The sequence below is a fragment of the Xiphophorus maculatus genome, chromosome 1 (genome assembly GCF_002775205.1).
Source record: "Xiphophorus maculatus strain JP 163 A chromosome 1, X_maculatus-5.0-male, whole genome shotgun sequence".
In the NCBI taxonomy this organism is placed as follows: Eukaryota; Metazoa; Chordata; class Actinopteri; order Cyprinodontiformes; family Poeciliidae; genus Xiphophorus; species Xiphophorus maculatus.
The window spans coordinates 31869892-31885999 of record NC_036443.1 but is presented as its reverse complement, the minus strand read 5'-3'; the positions used below and the strand labels follow the sequence as shown (position 1 = coordinate 31885999).

Genomic DNA, 16108 nt, shown 5'->3' with positions numbered 1-16108 from the left:
TGGGTTTCCACGTCTCTCCTGTAGAACTGACCAGGCACCTTCATATGCGTTCAGCGTTTCTGTAAGAGAACCCGTCCTCAGGATTCCCCAGCAGAGATGGACTCTGAATCAATTAAAGCTGCCAATGATGTCTTAAAGTCCACAAATGTCAAAAGGTCACGTGAGAATACGGCAGGTTCAGGAACAGGAAGGCTATGGGGGAATTTTCCTGCCATAATCCGAGAGCACACATTTTCATTTTGAAAGCAAGACTTCATGTATTTTGTTCTCAAAACTTAAAACTCAAAACTTCTCCTCGCGCTCACACTTAGTCTCTGCTTGCTTACAAAACATGGACCTGCCTTTTTGACAGAGTTGCCTAGCAACCTCTCGGCCAATAGAATGAAAGCGTTGTGCTGGGCGTGTTTGTTTCCTTCTAGCTGGTGAGCCTGTGTGGCTACTGTCGCCTCAGCACTGCTGGATATTTTTGGTCATATCAACGGACTATTGACGTGAGATCTCAGGAGATAACGTTTCCCAAGAAAGACGTACATATTACCGTTTTTATTTTGTGAATAGAATATTACTAAACTGTATTTATGTCCACTGGCAAAAAGCCAGCTAACATTAGCTATAGTGCTAACGGTTCAGCCCCGCTATGAAGGCTAACTGAGATTTAGGAAATCTTAAAAAGTTTTAAATGTTTCCTAACATTAATTTAGATTATGTGACACAAGCGACGCTGTTTCTGTGTTATTTAGACTGTTATTAATGTGTAATTCTTTCACTCTGTCTAAAGTAAAATAGCTCCTGTTTTAGTTTTGAAAGTTTCATAAAGACATGATGTGAGGAAGAAGAGAGAAATGTGTTTAAGGAGAGATGGATTCACTGCTGATGAATCTCTGAAGCTGCAACTCCTCGGCTGGAAAACATGAATCAAACCTATATAGATATTATTTATATAACCATGTGCATTTGAATATGTGTGACAGGACCAGTGTGATCAAAATGGGCAACTTGAATTTAAGACCACTATTGTAATAAAGATAAGATTGCAATAACTCCACTTGAAAAGTCACCTTTCAGGTACACAGACGCTCCAGATGAGGCTCGGTTTTAGCAGAACACTGAGCCAAGCAGCAACCGCCGCAGCAACCGCCGCAGCAACCGCCGCAGCAACCGCCGCAGCAACAGCAACAGCAGCTGTGATCCAAACACAGTGGGTTTCACCTTTTTCATTTTGAGGTCTGAGGTAGGAACCTGCTGCATGGCTGCTAGCATCTGAGACGCGGTGTAGTTGTGTTTGTAACGGATAGTAAACTATTCAAAATAAATTGTGTAAATTACTTCAACTTATAGACTATTTAAGGTAAAATTGTAAATTATTCAAAGTGAATTTTCTAAATTATGAATGTTGCAGATTGTTTATGAATGTTTGTCTGTTTTGATTGGTTTATGTTTGTTTTGTTTAATGGTATTTGCTCTTTGTAATGTTGTTTTTTTTGTATGTGCCTCCCAGGCTGCCGTAGCCAATGAGGGCAGGCCTAGAACAGCTGGCAGCGTTTTTGGACCAATGAATGACTTGAACTGTCAAGATGTTTGGTACAAACAAATCAACGCTCAGTGTTCCCCGGTGAAAACAGCGAGGCACGTTTTGTTTGATTTTAGTTGTATTATAAGTTTAGGTTTTATATTCTAATGTTTGTGTATGTTTTAGTTTTTATGGCGATGATGCAAGAAATAAACAAAAAACTGAAAATCCCATTTCTTTAGATCAGATCAGCTGCTGATCAGAGCTCAATAACTCAATGACTGGAGATATACCTGATCTGAGAACAACTTCCTGTTTCTCCTCACCAACTTCCTGTTTCTTCTGCTATCGATTTATTCTGAAGCAAATGGACCCAGTTCTGGTTCTGACAAAAAGAGAGTTCTGGACTCACAAAACAACTGTCTTGGTGGTTCCGGTGGTTCCGTTGGTTCCGTTGGGTCCGTTGGTTCCGCTGGATCCACTGGTTCCGTTGGTTCCGATGGTTCCGTTGGTTCCGATGGTTCCGTTGGTTCCGCTGGATCCGCTGGTTCCGTTGGTTCCGATGGTTCCGTTGGTTCCGATTGTTCCGATGGTTCCGTTGGTTCCGCTGGATCCGCTGGTTCCGTTGGTTCCGATGGTTCCGATGGTTCCGATGGTTCCGTTGGTTCCGATGGTTCCGGTGGTTCCGTTGGTTCCGGTGGATCCGCTGGTTCCGTTGGTTCCGATGGTTCCGTTGGTTCCGTTGGTTACGGTGGGTCCGTTGGTTACGGTGGTTCCGTTGGTTCCGTTGGTTCCACTGGATCCGCTAGTTCCGTTGGTTCCGATGGTTCCGTTGGTTCCGATGGTTCCGTTGGTTCCGCTCGTTCCGATGGTTCCGTTGGTTCCGTTGGTTCCGATGGTTCCGTTGGTTTCGTTGGTTCCGTTGGTTCCGATGGTTCCGATGGTTCCGTTGGTTCCGCTCGTTCCGTTGGTTCCGATGGTTCCGTTTGTTCCGTTGGTTCCGATGGTTCCGTTTGTTCCTTTGGTTCCGATGGTTTCGTTTGTTCCGTTGGTTCCGATGGTTCCGTTTGTTCCGTTGGTTCCGATGGTTCCGTTTGTTCCATTGGTTCCGATGGTTCCGTTGGTTCCGCTCGTTCCGTTGGTTCCGATGGTTCCGTTTGTTCCGTTGGTTCCGATGGTTCCGTTTGTTCCTTTGGTTCCGATGGTTTCGTTTGTTCCGTTGGTTCCGTTGGTTCCGTTGGTTCCGATGGTTCCGTTTGTTCCGTTGGTTCCGATGGTTCCGTTTGTTCCGTTGGTTCCGATGGTTCCGTTGGTTCCGATGGTTCCGTTTGTTCCGTTGGTTCCGATGGTTCCGTTTGTTCCGTTGGTTCCGATGGTTCCGTTGGTTCCGATGGTTCCGTTGGTTCCGATGGTTCCGTTGGTTCCGTTGGTTCCGTTTGTTCCGTTTGTTCCGTTGGTTCTGATGGTTCCGTTTGTTCCGTTGGTTCCGATGGTTCCGTTTGTTCCGTTTGTTCCGTTGGTTCTGATGGTTCCGTTTGTTCCGTTGGTTCCGATGGTTTCGTTGGTTCCGCTGGATCCTTTGGTTCCGTTTGTTCCGATGGTTCCGTTTGTTCTGTTGGTTCCGATGGTTCCGTTGGTTCTGTTGGTTCCGTTGGTTCCGGTGGATCCGCTGGTTCCGGTGGTTCCGTTGGTTCCGGTGGATCCACTGGTTCCGTTGGTTTCGTTGGTTCCGTTGGTTCCGATGGTTTCGTTGGTTCCGATGGTTCCGTTTGTTCCGTTGGTTCCGTTGGTTCCGGTGGTTCCGTTGGTTCCGATGGTTTCGTTGGTTCCGTTGGTTCCGATGGTTTCGTTGGTTCCGATGGTTCCGGTGGTTCCGTTGGTTCCGATGGTTTCGTTGGTTCCGTTGGTTCCGATGGTTCCGTTGGTTTCGTTGGTTCCGATGGTTCCGTTGGTTCCGATGGTTCCGATGGTTCCGTTGGTTCCGTTGGTTTCCGTTGGTTCCGATGGTTCCGTTTGTTCCGTTGGTTCCGATGGTTCCGTTTGTTCCTTTGGTTCCGATGGTTCCGATGGTTCCGTTGGTTCCGTTTGTTCCGTTTGTTCCGATGGTTCCGTTGGTTCCGTTTGTTCCGTTGGTTCCGATGGTTCCGTTTGTTCCGTTTGTTCCGTTGGTTCCGATGGTTCCGTTTGTTCCGTTGGTTCCGATGGTTCCGTTTGTTCCGTTTGTTCCGTTGGTTCCGATGGTTCCGTTGGTTCCGATGGTTTCGTTTGTTCTGTTGGTTCCGTTGGTTCCGTTTGTTCCGTTGGTTTCGATGGTTTCGTTGGTTTCGATGGTTTCGTTGGTTCCGCTGGGTCCTTTGGTTCCGTTTGTTCCGATGGTTCCGTTGGTTCCGTTTGTTCCGTTGGTTCCGATGGTTTCGTTTGTTCCGTTTGTTCCGTTGGTTCCGATGGTTCCGTCTGTTCCGATGGTTCCGTTGGTTCCGATGGTTCCGTCTGTTCCGATGGTTCCGTTGGTTCCGATGGTTCCGTTGGTTCCGATGGTTCCTCCATCAGATTCCAACGGTTCTGTAATCAGTTCAAACTGTTTTATTTCGCGTCTCCAGGATGTTTTTCTGCTTAAATAAAGGAAAAAATTACAAAATATCTAATAGCTGAAGTTTCCCTTCCAGGCATAACGGTTCCTCCTGCAACAGAACCGGACCAGAACCAGAACCAGCCCTGCAGCCTAGAGGGAAGCTGCATCTACGTCATGATGTGGAGCTGCCACTAGAGGGCAGCGCCACATTGAAGTTCTGCAGGGAAATTAAACGTGCTGCAGAACCGAGCCAGAACCAGTTCTGGTTCCGTCGGCTCCACTCACATTGTGAAGTAAATCCTGTCGAATAAATCAGGATTTAATGGCTGATGATGGGAACATGAACCAGTTCAGGAACCAGTTCAGGAAAAGTTCTTCCAATGAGACAGAAGGTCCAATAATGAGCCGGGTCGGTTTACAGAAACGATAGGTGGTTCTGAACCGGTGGGTAGAATCTGAACAGAAGAAACACAGATCCGATTCTGTAGAAGTTCACTAACTCCTGACTGGACCTCAACAGAACCTCAATAGAACCTCAACAGAACCTCAGAAACCACAATGAAAAGGCTTCAGTCAGATCCGGTAGATCTTTCAGTTCCAGGTTCTGATCCGGTTCAGTTCCAGGTTCGGTTCCATAGTTTCTATCTGATTGGGAAGAACTGATGATCCAAACATCTATAAACTCTGAGCAAAGAGTTCTGCTCTGCCTGTACAGAACCAGAACCAGAACCAGAACCAGACTGCACACCAGCAGGAGGCACTGAGGGATGAAAGGGTGATGGAGGAGAGATGAAGTGATGAGTTTCTTTCATTCTGACTGAAAGAACAAACGAGTTAAAGCAGGAAATCCTGAGAGTTCAGCGCTGAGGATTATAAACGGCTTAATATAGCAGCTTAACCTCACACACACACACACACACACACACACACACACACACACACACACACACACACACACACACACACACACACACACACACACACACACACACACATGTCAGTCATCAGCGTCACATTGCTCCAGAACCAGAACCACCAGGTTGACCCCAGAAGCTGACCCCGTTTCCATGCCAACAGGCAGCAGAGCGGTGGTTCAGTTTTGTTTGTCCTGTTATCAGTGGGTTGCCGGTTCGAATCCCTGCTGTGTCTGTCAGAGGCCAGGCATGGTGGAGGAGGTATCATGCTGTGGGAACTTTTCCTGGGTTCCTCTGGCTCTGGAAGGAAGACGTCCATCTTCTTCTGATGATGACGACGATCTGACAGATCTTCATCATCATCACCAGATCTTCCTCCTCCTCTTCCTCTTCAGTTGCATCAGAGGTTAAACTTTTATTGGCGCTGTCTCTTTAATTCCCCCCCCTCCCCCTCCCTCTCTGAGCCTTTGCCTCTAATCTCCGTTCGGGAGCCGAGCGGAGCGGAGCCGGATTACAGACGCTGCTGCGGCCCGATCCGATCGTCCTGCCGGGACATCACAGGACCGCCGGGTCCAGGAGACGCAGAGGATGATGATGGTCCACCAGTGACGAAGAGCAGCGAGATGTACGAGGAGAACGGCAGAGGTAAGTTCTGGAGAGGATGGGTTCTGGAGGGACAGGTTCTGCAGGGGACGGGTTCTGGAGGGACGGGCTGTGGAAGAGAGGACGGGTTCTGGAGGGACGGGTTCTGGAGGCGACGGGTTCTGGAAGAGAGGACAGGTTCTGCAGGGGACGGGTTCTGGAGGGACGGGCTGTGGAAGAGAGGACGGGTTCTGGAGGGACGGGTTCTGGAGGGACGGGTTCTGACTGCTCAGCCTCTTCAGGTTGCTGAAGTCTGGATCAGACCTGAACTCGGTCCAGTTGCCTTCAGCTCTTCCATCAGAACCAACAGTGGATCCATCAGGGCGTCAGAAGCTCAGGTTCTACTGGACCTGCTGGTGGTTCTGATCCTGCGTCTGCTCTCTATCGGACCGCTCTCGTCAAGAGGCGGTTCTTGGTTGGAGCGGCTCCCCCTAGAGCCTCTAGAAGGAGACGACCGTCTTCTTAACGGTCCAATCTGGAGTCCAGGACCATCTTCTCATTTGGGCTAAGGAGAACCGATTCAGAACTTGGTTCTGGTTCTAAAGGCTTTGAGTGTTTAGCTCTGGTTCCTCCTAGCATCCTGACGTTTCCTGCTGAGGACCAGGTGGTTCTGGAGGGAGAACTTCCTGGGTCAGACTTGGTTCTGGTTGTGGCCTCCTGGACCAGAACCTCCAGTGGAACCAGACCCGTTAGAACCTGAGCTTCAGAGGATGAAGATGAGCAGAAGGTGCAGCAGCGATGAAGCAGTTCAGTCAGAACCTCAGAGCAGGGTGTAGTACCGGGGTATTGGCCTGGTACCACACCAATACCGGGCCACCACACATGGACCCGTTTGGTCCCGCTCTCTGGATGAAGATGCTTTCCACTCCTCATCTGATGTTGCCATGGAAACAGGTGGGAGCACGTGTGACCGGATCAGCGCCGCAGTAGCAGAGTTAATCCTTCCGTTGTTCTGAGTTAATCGAACCGGGCCTAAAACCCGGTGGACTGCAGAGGTTCTGGAGGAGCTTTTGGAAAGATCAGAATCTTTCATCAGGTTGAGGTTCTGGGTATTCAGGTATGTTCAGAGGCTCTGCTGCAGGGTTCTGGTTCTGGTATTGCTGCAGGCCCGGTTATGTTCACTCTGATGTCACCATTTGGGTCATTAATCAGAAACTCCTCAAGCAGCAACTTCTGAGCCTCCGTCACCAAAACATCCTCCAACCGACTTGGAGAATCGGTCGGTTCTGCTGTGGGAACGTCTGGCAGCTCAACAACGGAGGGGGCGGTCCACCGCCAGACTGAAGGTTCCACCACCAGACTGAAGGTTCCACCACCAGACTGAAGGTTCCACCACCAGACTGAAGGTTCCACCACCAGACTGAAGGTTCCACCGCCAGACTGAAGGTTCCACCACCAGACTGAAGGTTCCACCGCCAGACTGAAGGTTCTCAGCAGATTCAAACCTTAAGCTTGAGTTCCTCAGAACTCAGACCTTCAGGGATCCAGCAGGTCCAGATCTTATCCGGTTCTGGTTCTGATGCAGTCTGACAGGACAGAGCGTTTACTTCATGGACAATCTGTTCCTGTGTTCCAGGCTGGTAGTGAACATATCACGTCCATGTTTCTCCACCTGCCTCAGAACAACAGCTGGACGGCAGCAAAGCATTGTGGGACATCCTGGGAGTGACTCCAGATAGGGTTGAACCTCTTCCAGAGCGATGCTTCACACAGCCTCCGGGGGGCGCCGTGACGGTCCCCATAGGGATAGAACCACAACTTGAACGTGTGTGTGTCCTCAGGATTTAACACAGAAATCACGTCCTAGATCCGCCGTGGACACACAGATCTAGGTCACAGCTGTTCCACACACACACACACACACACACACACACACACACACACACACACACACACACACACACACACACACACACACACACACACACACACACACACACACACACACACACACACACACACCTCCTCCCCCTCCCTTGCCGCCTCTTCCTCACCTCCTCTTCTTCCTCCTGCTACCCTCCTGTCTGACCTTGTAGGAGGACAAAGAGGACAGAAGATCTTCTTCGTTCTGCTGTCGGGTCAGAACCAGCAGAACCGACATTCCGCCTCCAGAACCCTAAATGTTCTATGGATCCAGGTCCAGATGCAGGATTCACCTGAAGCTTATCTGGACCGGATCCATGGAGCCTTTGGGTTTCAGAGCCGCTGCTGTCGCTCAGGAACCAGACATCCAGAACCATAGAACCAAACTGGATCAAGAACCAGCTAAGATTCTGGTTCTGAGCCCGGTTCCTGCTGCTGAAACACATCAGAGTCTAGATGGAGAAAAACTCCCAGTCTGAACCCAAACTGGGAACCATTTAGACGTTTAGAAACACCTTCAACCCAAATCAGATTAATCGATTAATCTGGTGGTTAACCAGAGAAACGCTGCAACATTCAGGTTCATCAGCTGCTGGTTCCACTCTGTCTGCAGGGAGCGCTCGCAACGGCTACGCCACGACGGAGGATGGAGAGGAGGGGGGCGGAGAGGAGGAGGCGGATGGAGGGGGAGGAAGTGGAGGAGGAAGAGACGAGGAAGAGGAAGCAGAGTGGGACGAGGAGCTGGACGGAGGAGATGAAGGTGGAGTGAGGATGACGAGAACCGACACGCTTCACTCCACCACGAGCTCCACTGGAACGCAGAGAAGAAGAGGACAACACGCCAAGAAACAGGTGAGAACACGCTAACATCAATCTAGAACAGTGGTTCCCAAAGACTTTCTGGACCCGTATGGATTACAATAAAAGGAAAAGGAATCAACTGGTGACATGGTTCAACCAGACAGAAACCTAAACACACATTTAGTTTTCAGATTCCACTGAACTTTATTTCACACTTCAGGTTGCAACAAAACAAACTACAAACCATCTTTACAGTCAAACACTTTTGTGTAACTGTTTGTTTTTTTCATCCATATTGCTTCCCGCACCCCCTGCAGTGGCACCGCGCCCCCCCTAGAGGGCGCGCCCCACACTTTGGGAACCACTGGTTTAGAACATGCTAACATCAAGTGAAAACATGCCTTCATTTGGAGAAACGATCAAATCTTTCAGCATTATTTCAGTCATTTTCCTGACCAGAACCCCATCCTGTGTTCTGCTGACATCAAGTGGTTCTGGTTCTTCTGACCCGATGATGATGGGATGAAATGAGAACCAAAGATCTGGTGGTCACACTGAAGTCAGCTGTATTTTTATGAACATATGAAACATGTCAACATGTCAACGTTCTGGGTCCCCAGACCTCAGAGGCCATGACAATCGGTTCTTCTACAACACAGGTGTCAAACTCCAGGCCTCGAGGGCCGCTGTCCTACAGCTTTTAGATGTGCCACAGGTACAAAACACTGGAATGAAATGGCTTAATTACCTCCTCCTTGTGTATATCAGTTCTCCACAGCCTTGCTAATGATCTAATTATTCTATTCAGGTGTGGTGCAGCAGAGGCACATCTAAAAGTTGGAGGACACCGGCCCTTGAGGACTGGAGTTTGACACCCCTGTTCTACAACATCTGAAGAACCGATCCGTTTTGTTCTGAAAAACCTTCTCATTAGGAGGATGTGCTGGCTCTTCGCTCTGAACCAGACACATTACCATAGAAACTGATGATGTAAGTGATGATGTCACCTTCCTCCTCAGGTGCAGGGCAGCAACCAGGTCCAGCGGGCCCCCAGAGCGTTGTTCTGTCTGAAGCTCAACAACCCGATCCGACGCGCCGCACTTCACATCGTCGAGTGGAAGTATCCTTCAGCCAATCAGCTGCCAGGACATTTCAGGATATTATAAATAACGTGTAACCATGGTTACACCATCCATCCATCCATCCATTTTCTGTTCCCCCTTGTCCCTAACGGGGTCGGGAGGGTTGCTGGTGACTATCTGCAGCTACGTTCCGGGCGAGAGGCGGGGTCACCCTGGACAGGTCGCCAGTCTGTCGCAGGGCATGTGTAACCATGGTTACACATGTTTTATAATTCCAGTTTGGACCTGACATCATTCTGCTTCTGTTAGCATCAGAACCCTCTGGTGTCATCACATGCAAATGGTTCTGGTTCTACAGAAAGATGTTTTCACCCAATTTTCATGCAAATTCTGAGTAAACTTTGAAAATATTGCAAAAAGAGAAAATTGTTTCCATCTCCTGGTCTGGAATGATTTAACTGGGCTAGCATGATTTGGTCAGATGTTGACGTAAACACAGCTGTAAGAAACAGAAAAAAGTTTGCAAGTCAGAATTTATTCAGCAAATGTGATTCCATCTCCCATTAATGAATTTTTCCAGAAAACCCCAAATCCACTTCAAGCGAGCGCAAAAACTTTGAGTTTTGCCGTTTCCATCGACCATTTTTAATGCAATACTTCAAAATGCAAATAAAAACACACTGATGGAAACACAGATATTGTTTTCTGTGGGAGATCTGACCCAGTCATCAGAACCTCCAGGTTCAGTGTCTCCAGAACCATGCTGAGCTGAAATTTACTGGAAGGGAAAGAGAGTGGGCGTGTCTCTGCTCTCTGATTGGACAGAAACCAGGAAGTCTTCCAGCAGCAGGAGACAGAAACAGGTTCTGGTGCCATTAAACCAGGGACCAGGCAGTTCCTCTATTAGTTTCAGAACTTCCTGAACTCGTTTCTCAGACCGTTCGATATCTTTATCCTGTTAGCCATCTTTGCTAACTGCGTAGCTCTGGGAGTTTCCAAACCGTTTCCTGAAGATGACTCCAACTCCACCAACCACGACCTGGTGAGAGAAGGCCTGACCTCCAGAATAAGAGCCTGGGGCTGTGGAGGCAGCGGTGCAGGATAAATGCTGGATCAGTGGATGATTGACAGATCTGTGATCGGCTCTGAGGACTTTCTGTTCTGCTGCTCCAGCTCTCTCTGCTCTCAGCATCCTCCTCCGTCTCCAGACCGAGCCTGTTGTTCACGCAGTCACTTCCTGTTGGAGTGATGGCTGCGCCTCGCTCTCAGCTGAAATCAGGAGATGTTGTTCATTGGTCTTCCACCCAACGGACTTAAACATGGACTGAGATCATCCAGTCCATGTTCTCCTGCCACCAGAACCGATCACGTGTCCCGCTGTCCAGTTCTGACGGACCTTGTTCTGTGTTTCAGGAACAAGTGGAGTACGTCTTCCTCATAATCTTCACCATAGAAACTTTCCTGAAGATCCTGGCCTATGGTCTGGTGATGCACCCAAGCTCCTACATCCGCAACGGCTGGAACCTGCTGGACTTCGTCATCGTCATTGTTGGGTAGGAACACAGGAGCCCTGGAGGTCTGTGTAGGCCTTTCAATCCTTCTGTGGGCGAGTCCCAGGTTCTGACCCGCTTTATTTAAGTAGTTTATATATCTGAAGTGAAGTGATTCATAGTTCTCAATGATTTTATGAATAAAATCCATCCATCAGCAGCCTGGAGACCCAGACTTTCCTCTCTCCAGCCACTGGGACCGGATCCTCCCAAAGCGTTGGTTCCCAGGCCAGCTGAGGATCGTTGTTCCTTCCTACTGTTAGCTTCTGCTAATTTTTTTTAGGTGTAGCGGTTTAGCGTTAGCAGAGCTAAGAGATTCTTGTTTAGTGACTTGATAATTATTGGGCCAAACTTTTTCATCAGCTCTACCTCCTACCGCTAAAAGCTACTGTCCATTTTCATGCAAACGTTATTTCCATTTTGAACAATGGCCGCCCAGGTTGTAACAGAGATTCCATGTCCAGAAGATAAGATAAGATAAGATAAATCTTTATTGTCATTGTCACAAGAACAACGAAATTCAAAAGGTGCCATCAGTTGGTGCACATGCCCAAAAACAAAAAATAACTGTCTCACAATTCACACACAGCACAAGAATCAACAAACTGGCAGAAAAAACCCACAAAATAAGAACAGCCACATTCTCACATCCATACAGACCTGAAAGATGATGTCATCCATCATCCATCCATCCATCATCCATCCATCCATCATCCATCCATCCATCCATCCATCATCCATCCATCCATCATCCATCCATCCATCCATCATCCATCCATCCATCCATCCTAACTGAGCTGAAGTGTTTCAGTCTGGAGACACTGAAGTGATGGAGCGGTTGGCTCTGATTCCTGCAGACCTGAAGCTTCATCCTCTGTCCTCACTGCAGGACAGGAGACATGACTGGATGTCCTCAGAGCAGTGATGATGCTGGTGATGATAAAGCCTGTTGTCATGGTAACTCTGCCTGGGGATGCTTTGGTTCACTTCACTGCATCAGAGACAGCAATGGACCCTCTGGAGTTTCATGCTTCTCTGCAGGATCGGAAGTAAACTGCTGCGCCTGGATGAGGATAAGGTCTCAGTGGATGCCTGATCTGTGGTGGAGAGCTAAAAGGATTTACTGTTTCATCGATGGTCCAGGCCTCATCTATGGTCCTACCAGGACTGAAAGAACCAGAACCAGAACTCAAACACCTGAAAGGAATCTCCTCTGTGGGTTTAGAGTAGAGCTGCTGCTGCTGCTCTACAGGGTTCCAGCTTCATCTGGACGCCTCCAGCTGGAGGTTTTCCTGGTCCTTCCCAATGGGTGAGGATCCAAAACTCCATGGTGGGACTGGTTATCCTTGTTATCCAGGAAAACGTTGGGATCCTGCAGGGTGAGCCAGAGAGAATGCCTGGGTTTCCCTCCTGGACCTATGACTTCCATCACCTTTCTACACAATTACACTCGACTCTCATCTCATCTAGCAATTAAAGAGGGATGATTAAAGCATTTTATTGCTGGCAAAGATGTAGTCACCTTACTCCCCACAGGGTTAGCATGACATATGTCATGGCTAGATATTAGCAATTGAGTTAAATCAGAGTCAATCTCATTGAACTTCAACAGAGTTTACACCTTCAGAAAACAAACATTTCTCAATTTCTGTCCAGAGGGTCTGGACGGAGCAAAGTGTAGAGAATTCTTGCGTTGTGTGTGAATTGTGAGACAGTTATTTTTTGTTTTTGGGCATGTGCACCAACTGATGGCACCCTTTGAATTTCGTTGTCCTTGTGACAATGACAATAAAGATTTATCTTATCTTATCTTATCTTATCTGAAAGGGGCTGGTTTTTACCAAGTCAGCAGTCGATGGAGGGTCACATGGGTGGGTAGTTTCAGTCTACTCAGTCCTCTGGGATCAGACATGCATCAGAAACCAACGTATTAACTGGATGCAAACCTGAACAGTGAGACATTTGAAGGAAACTTCTGGGGATGCTGACTCCTCCTTCCTAGAAGCCACACCTTCAGAAGTACAACACGTAACTGATGTTTCACTTTTCTTTTTCTGTGCAGGTTATTCAGCGTTGTCCTGGAAACGATGACTCATAAGTCAAGTGGCGAGCAGGCAACCACTCACCACATGCCAGGGAAGCCGGGAGGTCTGGACGTCAAAGCTCTGAGAGCCTTCAGGGTGCTGCGACCCCTCAGGCTGGTCTCTGGAGTCCCCAGTGAGTTTCCTGGACAGTGACCTGACTGGACAATGTGTGTCCAACATGTCTTCAGTTCTGTGTGTTCTTCAGGTCTGCAGATCGTCCTGAACTCCATCATGAAGGCAATGGTTCCTCTGCTACACATCGCTCTATTGGTTCTCTTCGTCATCATCATCTACGCCATCATTGGCTTGGAACTCTTCATCGGACGAATGCACAGGACCTGCTATTACATCAGGACAGGTGCTGTACACAAATGGACTGGTCACACCTGTAATCACTCACACCCCACAAGGTCCAGAGAGAATCATGAAGATAGTTTCACTCGGTTTGTCTGGGTGATCTTTCCTAAATGTTCAGCTGCTGACAGGATACAGAACAAGACCTTATCTGCAGTTAAAGAAGGGTTTATTTTATTTTCAATGAACAAGCATTCAATCATCAAACACTGACATTTACCGATTTACTGCCAGGGAAAATGTTTCTTCATAGTGTTGTCTCGCCGAGGCTGTTACCTCTTTAGGGCGTTGTTTTTTTTGGGCATTGCCTCATCATCTTCTTGTCTCCTCAGTGAGTTTCTTCTACTGATTGTCCTTGTCTCCAGATAACTACGTGGAGGACGAGCCGGTGCCGTGTGCGTTCGCCGGACATGGCCGCCAGTGCACTGTGAACGGCTCTGAGTGTCGGGGCCGGTGGGACGGTCCCAATGGTGGAATCACCAACTTTGATAACTTCTTCTTTGCCATGTTGACGGTGTTTCAGTGCATCACCATGGAGGGATGGACCGATGTGCTGTACTGGGTGAGGACTCACCTCCAGTTGTCCTTCCATACTCAGAGTTGTGTCCACGTCTCCTCATCCTTCTCCTGGTCTCTCTCTGCAGATGAACGACGCCATTGGCTTTGAGCTGCCCTGGGTATATTTTGTCAGTCTAGTGATTTTTGGATCCTTCTTTGTTCTCAATCTGGTTTTGGGAGTCCTCAGTGGGTCAGTTGAACTCCCAGAAGGTTCTGATGGTAGGACCGGACCAGAACTCACCTCTAAATGAATGCCGTTTGAATGTTTCAGAGAGTTCAGTAAGGAAAGGGAGAAGGCCAAAGCCCGGGGAGACTTCCAGAAGCTTCGGGAGAAGCAGCAGATGGAGGAGGATCTGTGTGGATACATGGACTGGATCACTCAGGCGGAGGACATGGATGAACTGGACGAGGACGGAAACCCACGTAAGTCAGACTCTGTAGTGAGTCGATGTTTTCATCCTTCAGTCCAGCAGTTTGATGTTGAGAGACAGAAATAATCCAGACTCAGCCCAGCACTCCGTACTGACTCAGATTAAGGATTTTCTCTGGATCAAAGGAGAGAGCTGCAGAATCAGGTCATGTGACATGGCTTACCATTGGTCACATGACTGAGCTGAGCATCAGCTGGGTCACAAAGAGATCCAGATCAATCAGAACATCAAGAACACAGCTGAACAGGTCAGATGTACGTTCTGGAGTCTGGTGTCAATATGATGTCCACACAGGGCAACCTTACTGCCGTTCTCAGATCCACTTTGACCTCAGTAGATTATTTATGGATCTCTCCAGAGAGGAGAATGGTGTACGACGGGTCAGACTGGACAGTCAAGAAGCACAAACACTGAAGGTCTCTTTCAAGGTCCACATCCAAAACTGCTGCTTTCTGAGAGGATCAGATTCTGAGGGCTTGTTGGTCTCCTCAACCTTCAGGACACAGGTTCTTATCATGGTTCTGATAAGCAACATGCTCATGCCTAAAACATCTAGACTTCTGCACATCTTCTCTCTGGAACCTTCAGAAACATGTAGCTCTCATTAATGGATGGCGAGAAGGTTCTGGTTGGATCATTCTCCGTCCATCTGTCCACCATCTTCCATGAGGGTAACAGGTCCAGGATGGATCTCTTCTCCTGACCTGTAAGGCAGAGCCCGGCTTCCCTGTGGATCAGGAGTCTTCAAGTGCAGTCTTTGACGGCTGGTGTCCTGTACCTGTTAGATCTGTCTGGTCCAACACACCTGACCCAAATGCCTGAATCACCTCCTTAGTGTTTGGCCCAGTTCTCCAGAGTCCCCCTAACAACGTCATTATTTGACTTGTGTGTTGAAGCAGAGATGTATCTAAAAGTTGCAGGATTCTGGCCCTAGAGGCCTGGAGTCAAGGGTGCCTGCTGTAGAGGGAACTTATTTCAGCTGCTTGTCATTCCTTCTGGATCATAAATGGAAAGCTTTGCTTCCAGGCTCAACTCCTTCTTCACCATCAAACACCAACACCTTCATGACTGCTGATGGAGCTGTTATGCATCCTCTGCTCCATCCTCCAGAGGTTCCCCATCATCTCCAAGATCACGCCATCACATCCTGCCAAAGATCAGGAGGAGCAGAACCTGGAGGAGTAGAACCTGAGAATAAGTGAACTGGTCCAGCTTCTGCAGGGTGGTCTGTAATGAATCTGTCTCTTCCTGTGTGTCTCAGGGCCGTCCCTGGGGGATCTGTCCGATAAAAAGAGGAAGTTTGGCTGGTTCAGTCATTCCAATGACACTCATGGTGAGTCAGTTTCAGATCAAATGGTCCAGAATGTCTCTGACAAGACAATGATCCACAGTAGATGGTGGACACAAAGAGACAGACACACTGATGGAGAACAATAATGCTAATGTCAAAACCTTAATGCTTTCCGTCTCTCTCTGTCTTCCTGTCTGTCTCTGTCTGTTAGCGAGTCTTCCAGCGAGTGAGACAGCTTCAGAGAACACCGAGAACATCGATGAAGAACACACCAACTGCTGCCAAGCCTGCTGGTAACCTTCTTCCATTTTCTCTGGGATTTTTAGAGTTTAATTAAGACTTTGCTATCATTAGTATCCGCTAACTACAATGTTGGTATAGCATCTAGCGTTAGCTTCCATTAAAGGCCATATTTTCTATAGCGCTTTAGCATTTGTGGAACTAATGTTCATAATT

At 48.3% G+C, this 16108-nt stretch overlaps 2 protein-coding genes across 2 annotated transcripts in view; one reads left to right on the top strand and one right to left on the bottom strand.

The window, feature by feature from the left end:
* Positions 1-1918: 1918 nt before the first annotated feature.
* On the bottom strand, positions 1919-5151 carry LOC111609984 (collagen alpha-2(I) chain-like). Its single transcript, XM_023341702.1, has 4 exons — positions 5097-5151; positions 4831-4899; positions 3217-4072; positions 1919-3149 (listed from the first exon to the last, which is right to left on the bottom strand). The coding sequence occupies exons 1-4, from the start codon at positions 5149-5151 to the stop codon at positions 1919-1921; spliced, it is 2211 nt and encodes a 736-aa protein (XP_023197470.1).
* Positions 5152-5475: 324 nt separating this feature from the next.
* Positions 5476-16108, top strand: part of LOC102223947 (voltage-dependent L-type calcium channel subunit alpha-1D-like) — a 28070-nt gene continuing 17437 nt past the window's right edge. The window contains exons 1-12 of the mRNA XM_023339712.1: positions 5476-5641; positions 8115-8353; positions 9322-9422; positions 10321-10426; positions 10798-10937; positions 12997-13151; positions 13224-13376; positions 13738-13934; positions 14017-14120; positions 14202-14353; positions 15623-15694; positions 15864-15945. Coding sequence (XP_023195480.1) covers positions 5620-5641; positions 8115-8353; positions 9322-9422; positions 10321-10426; positions 10798-10937; positions 12997-13151; positions 13224-13376; positions 13738-13934; positions 14017-14120; positions 14202-14353; positions 15623-15694; positions 15864-15945 — 1523 coding nt within the window. The 5' untranslated portion in view covers positions 5476-5619. The remainder of the gene's footprint in view (positions 5642-8114; positions 8354-9321; positions 9423-10320; positions 10427-10797; positions 10938-12996; positions 13152-13223; positions 13377-13737; positions 13935-14016; positions 14121-14201; positions 14354-15622; positions 15695-15863; positions 15946-16108) is intronic.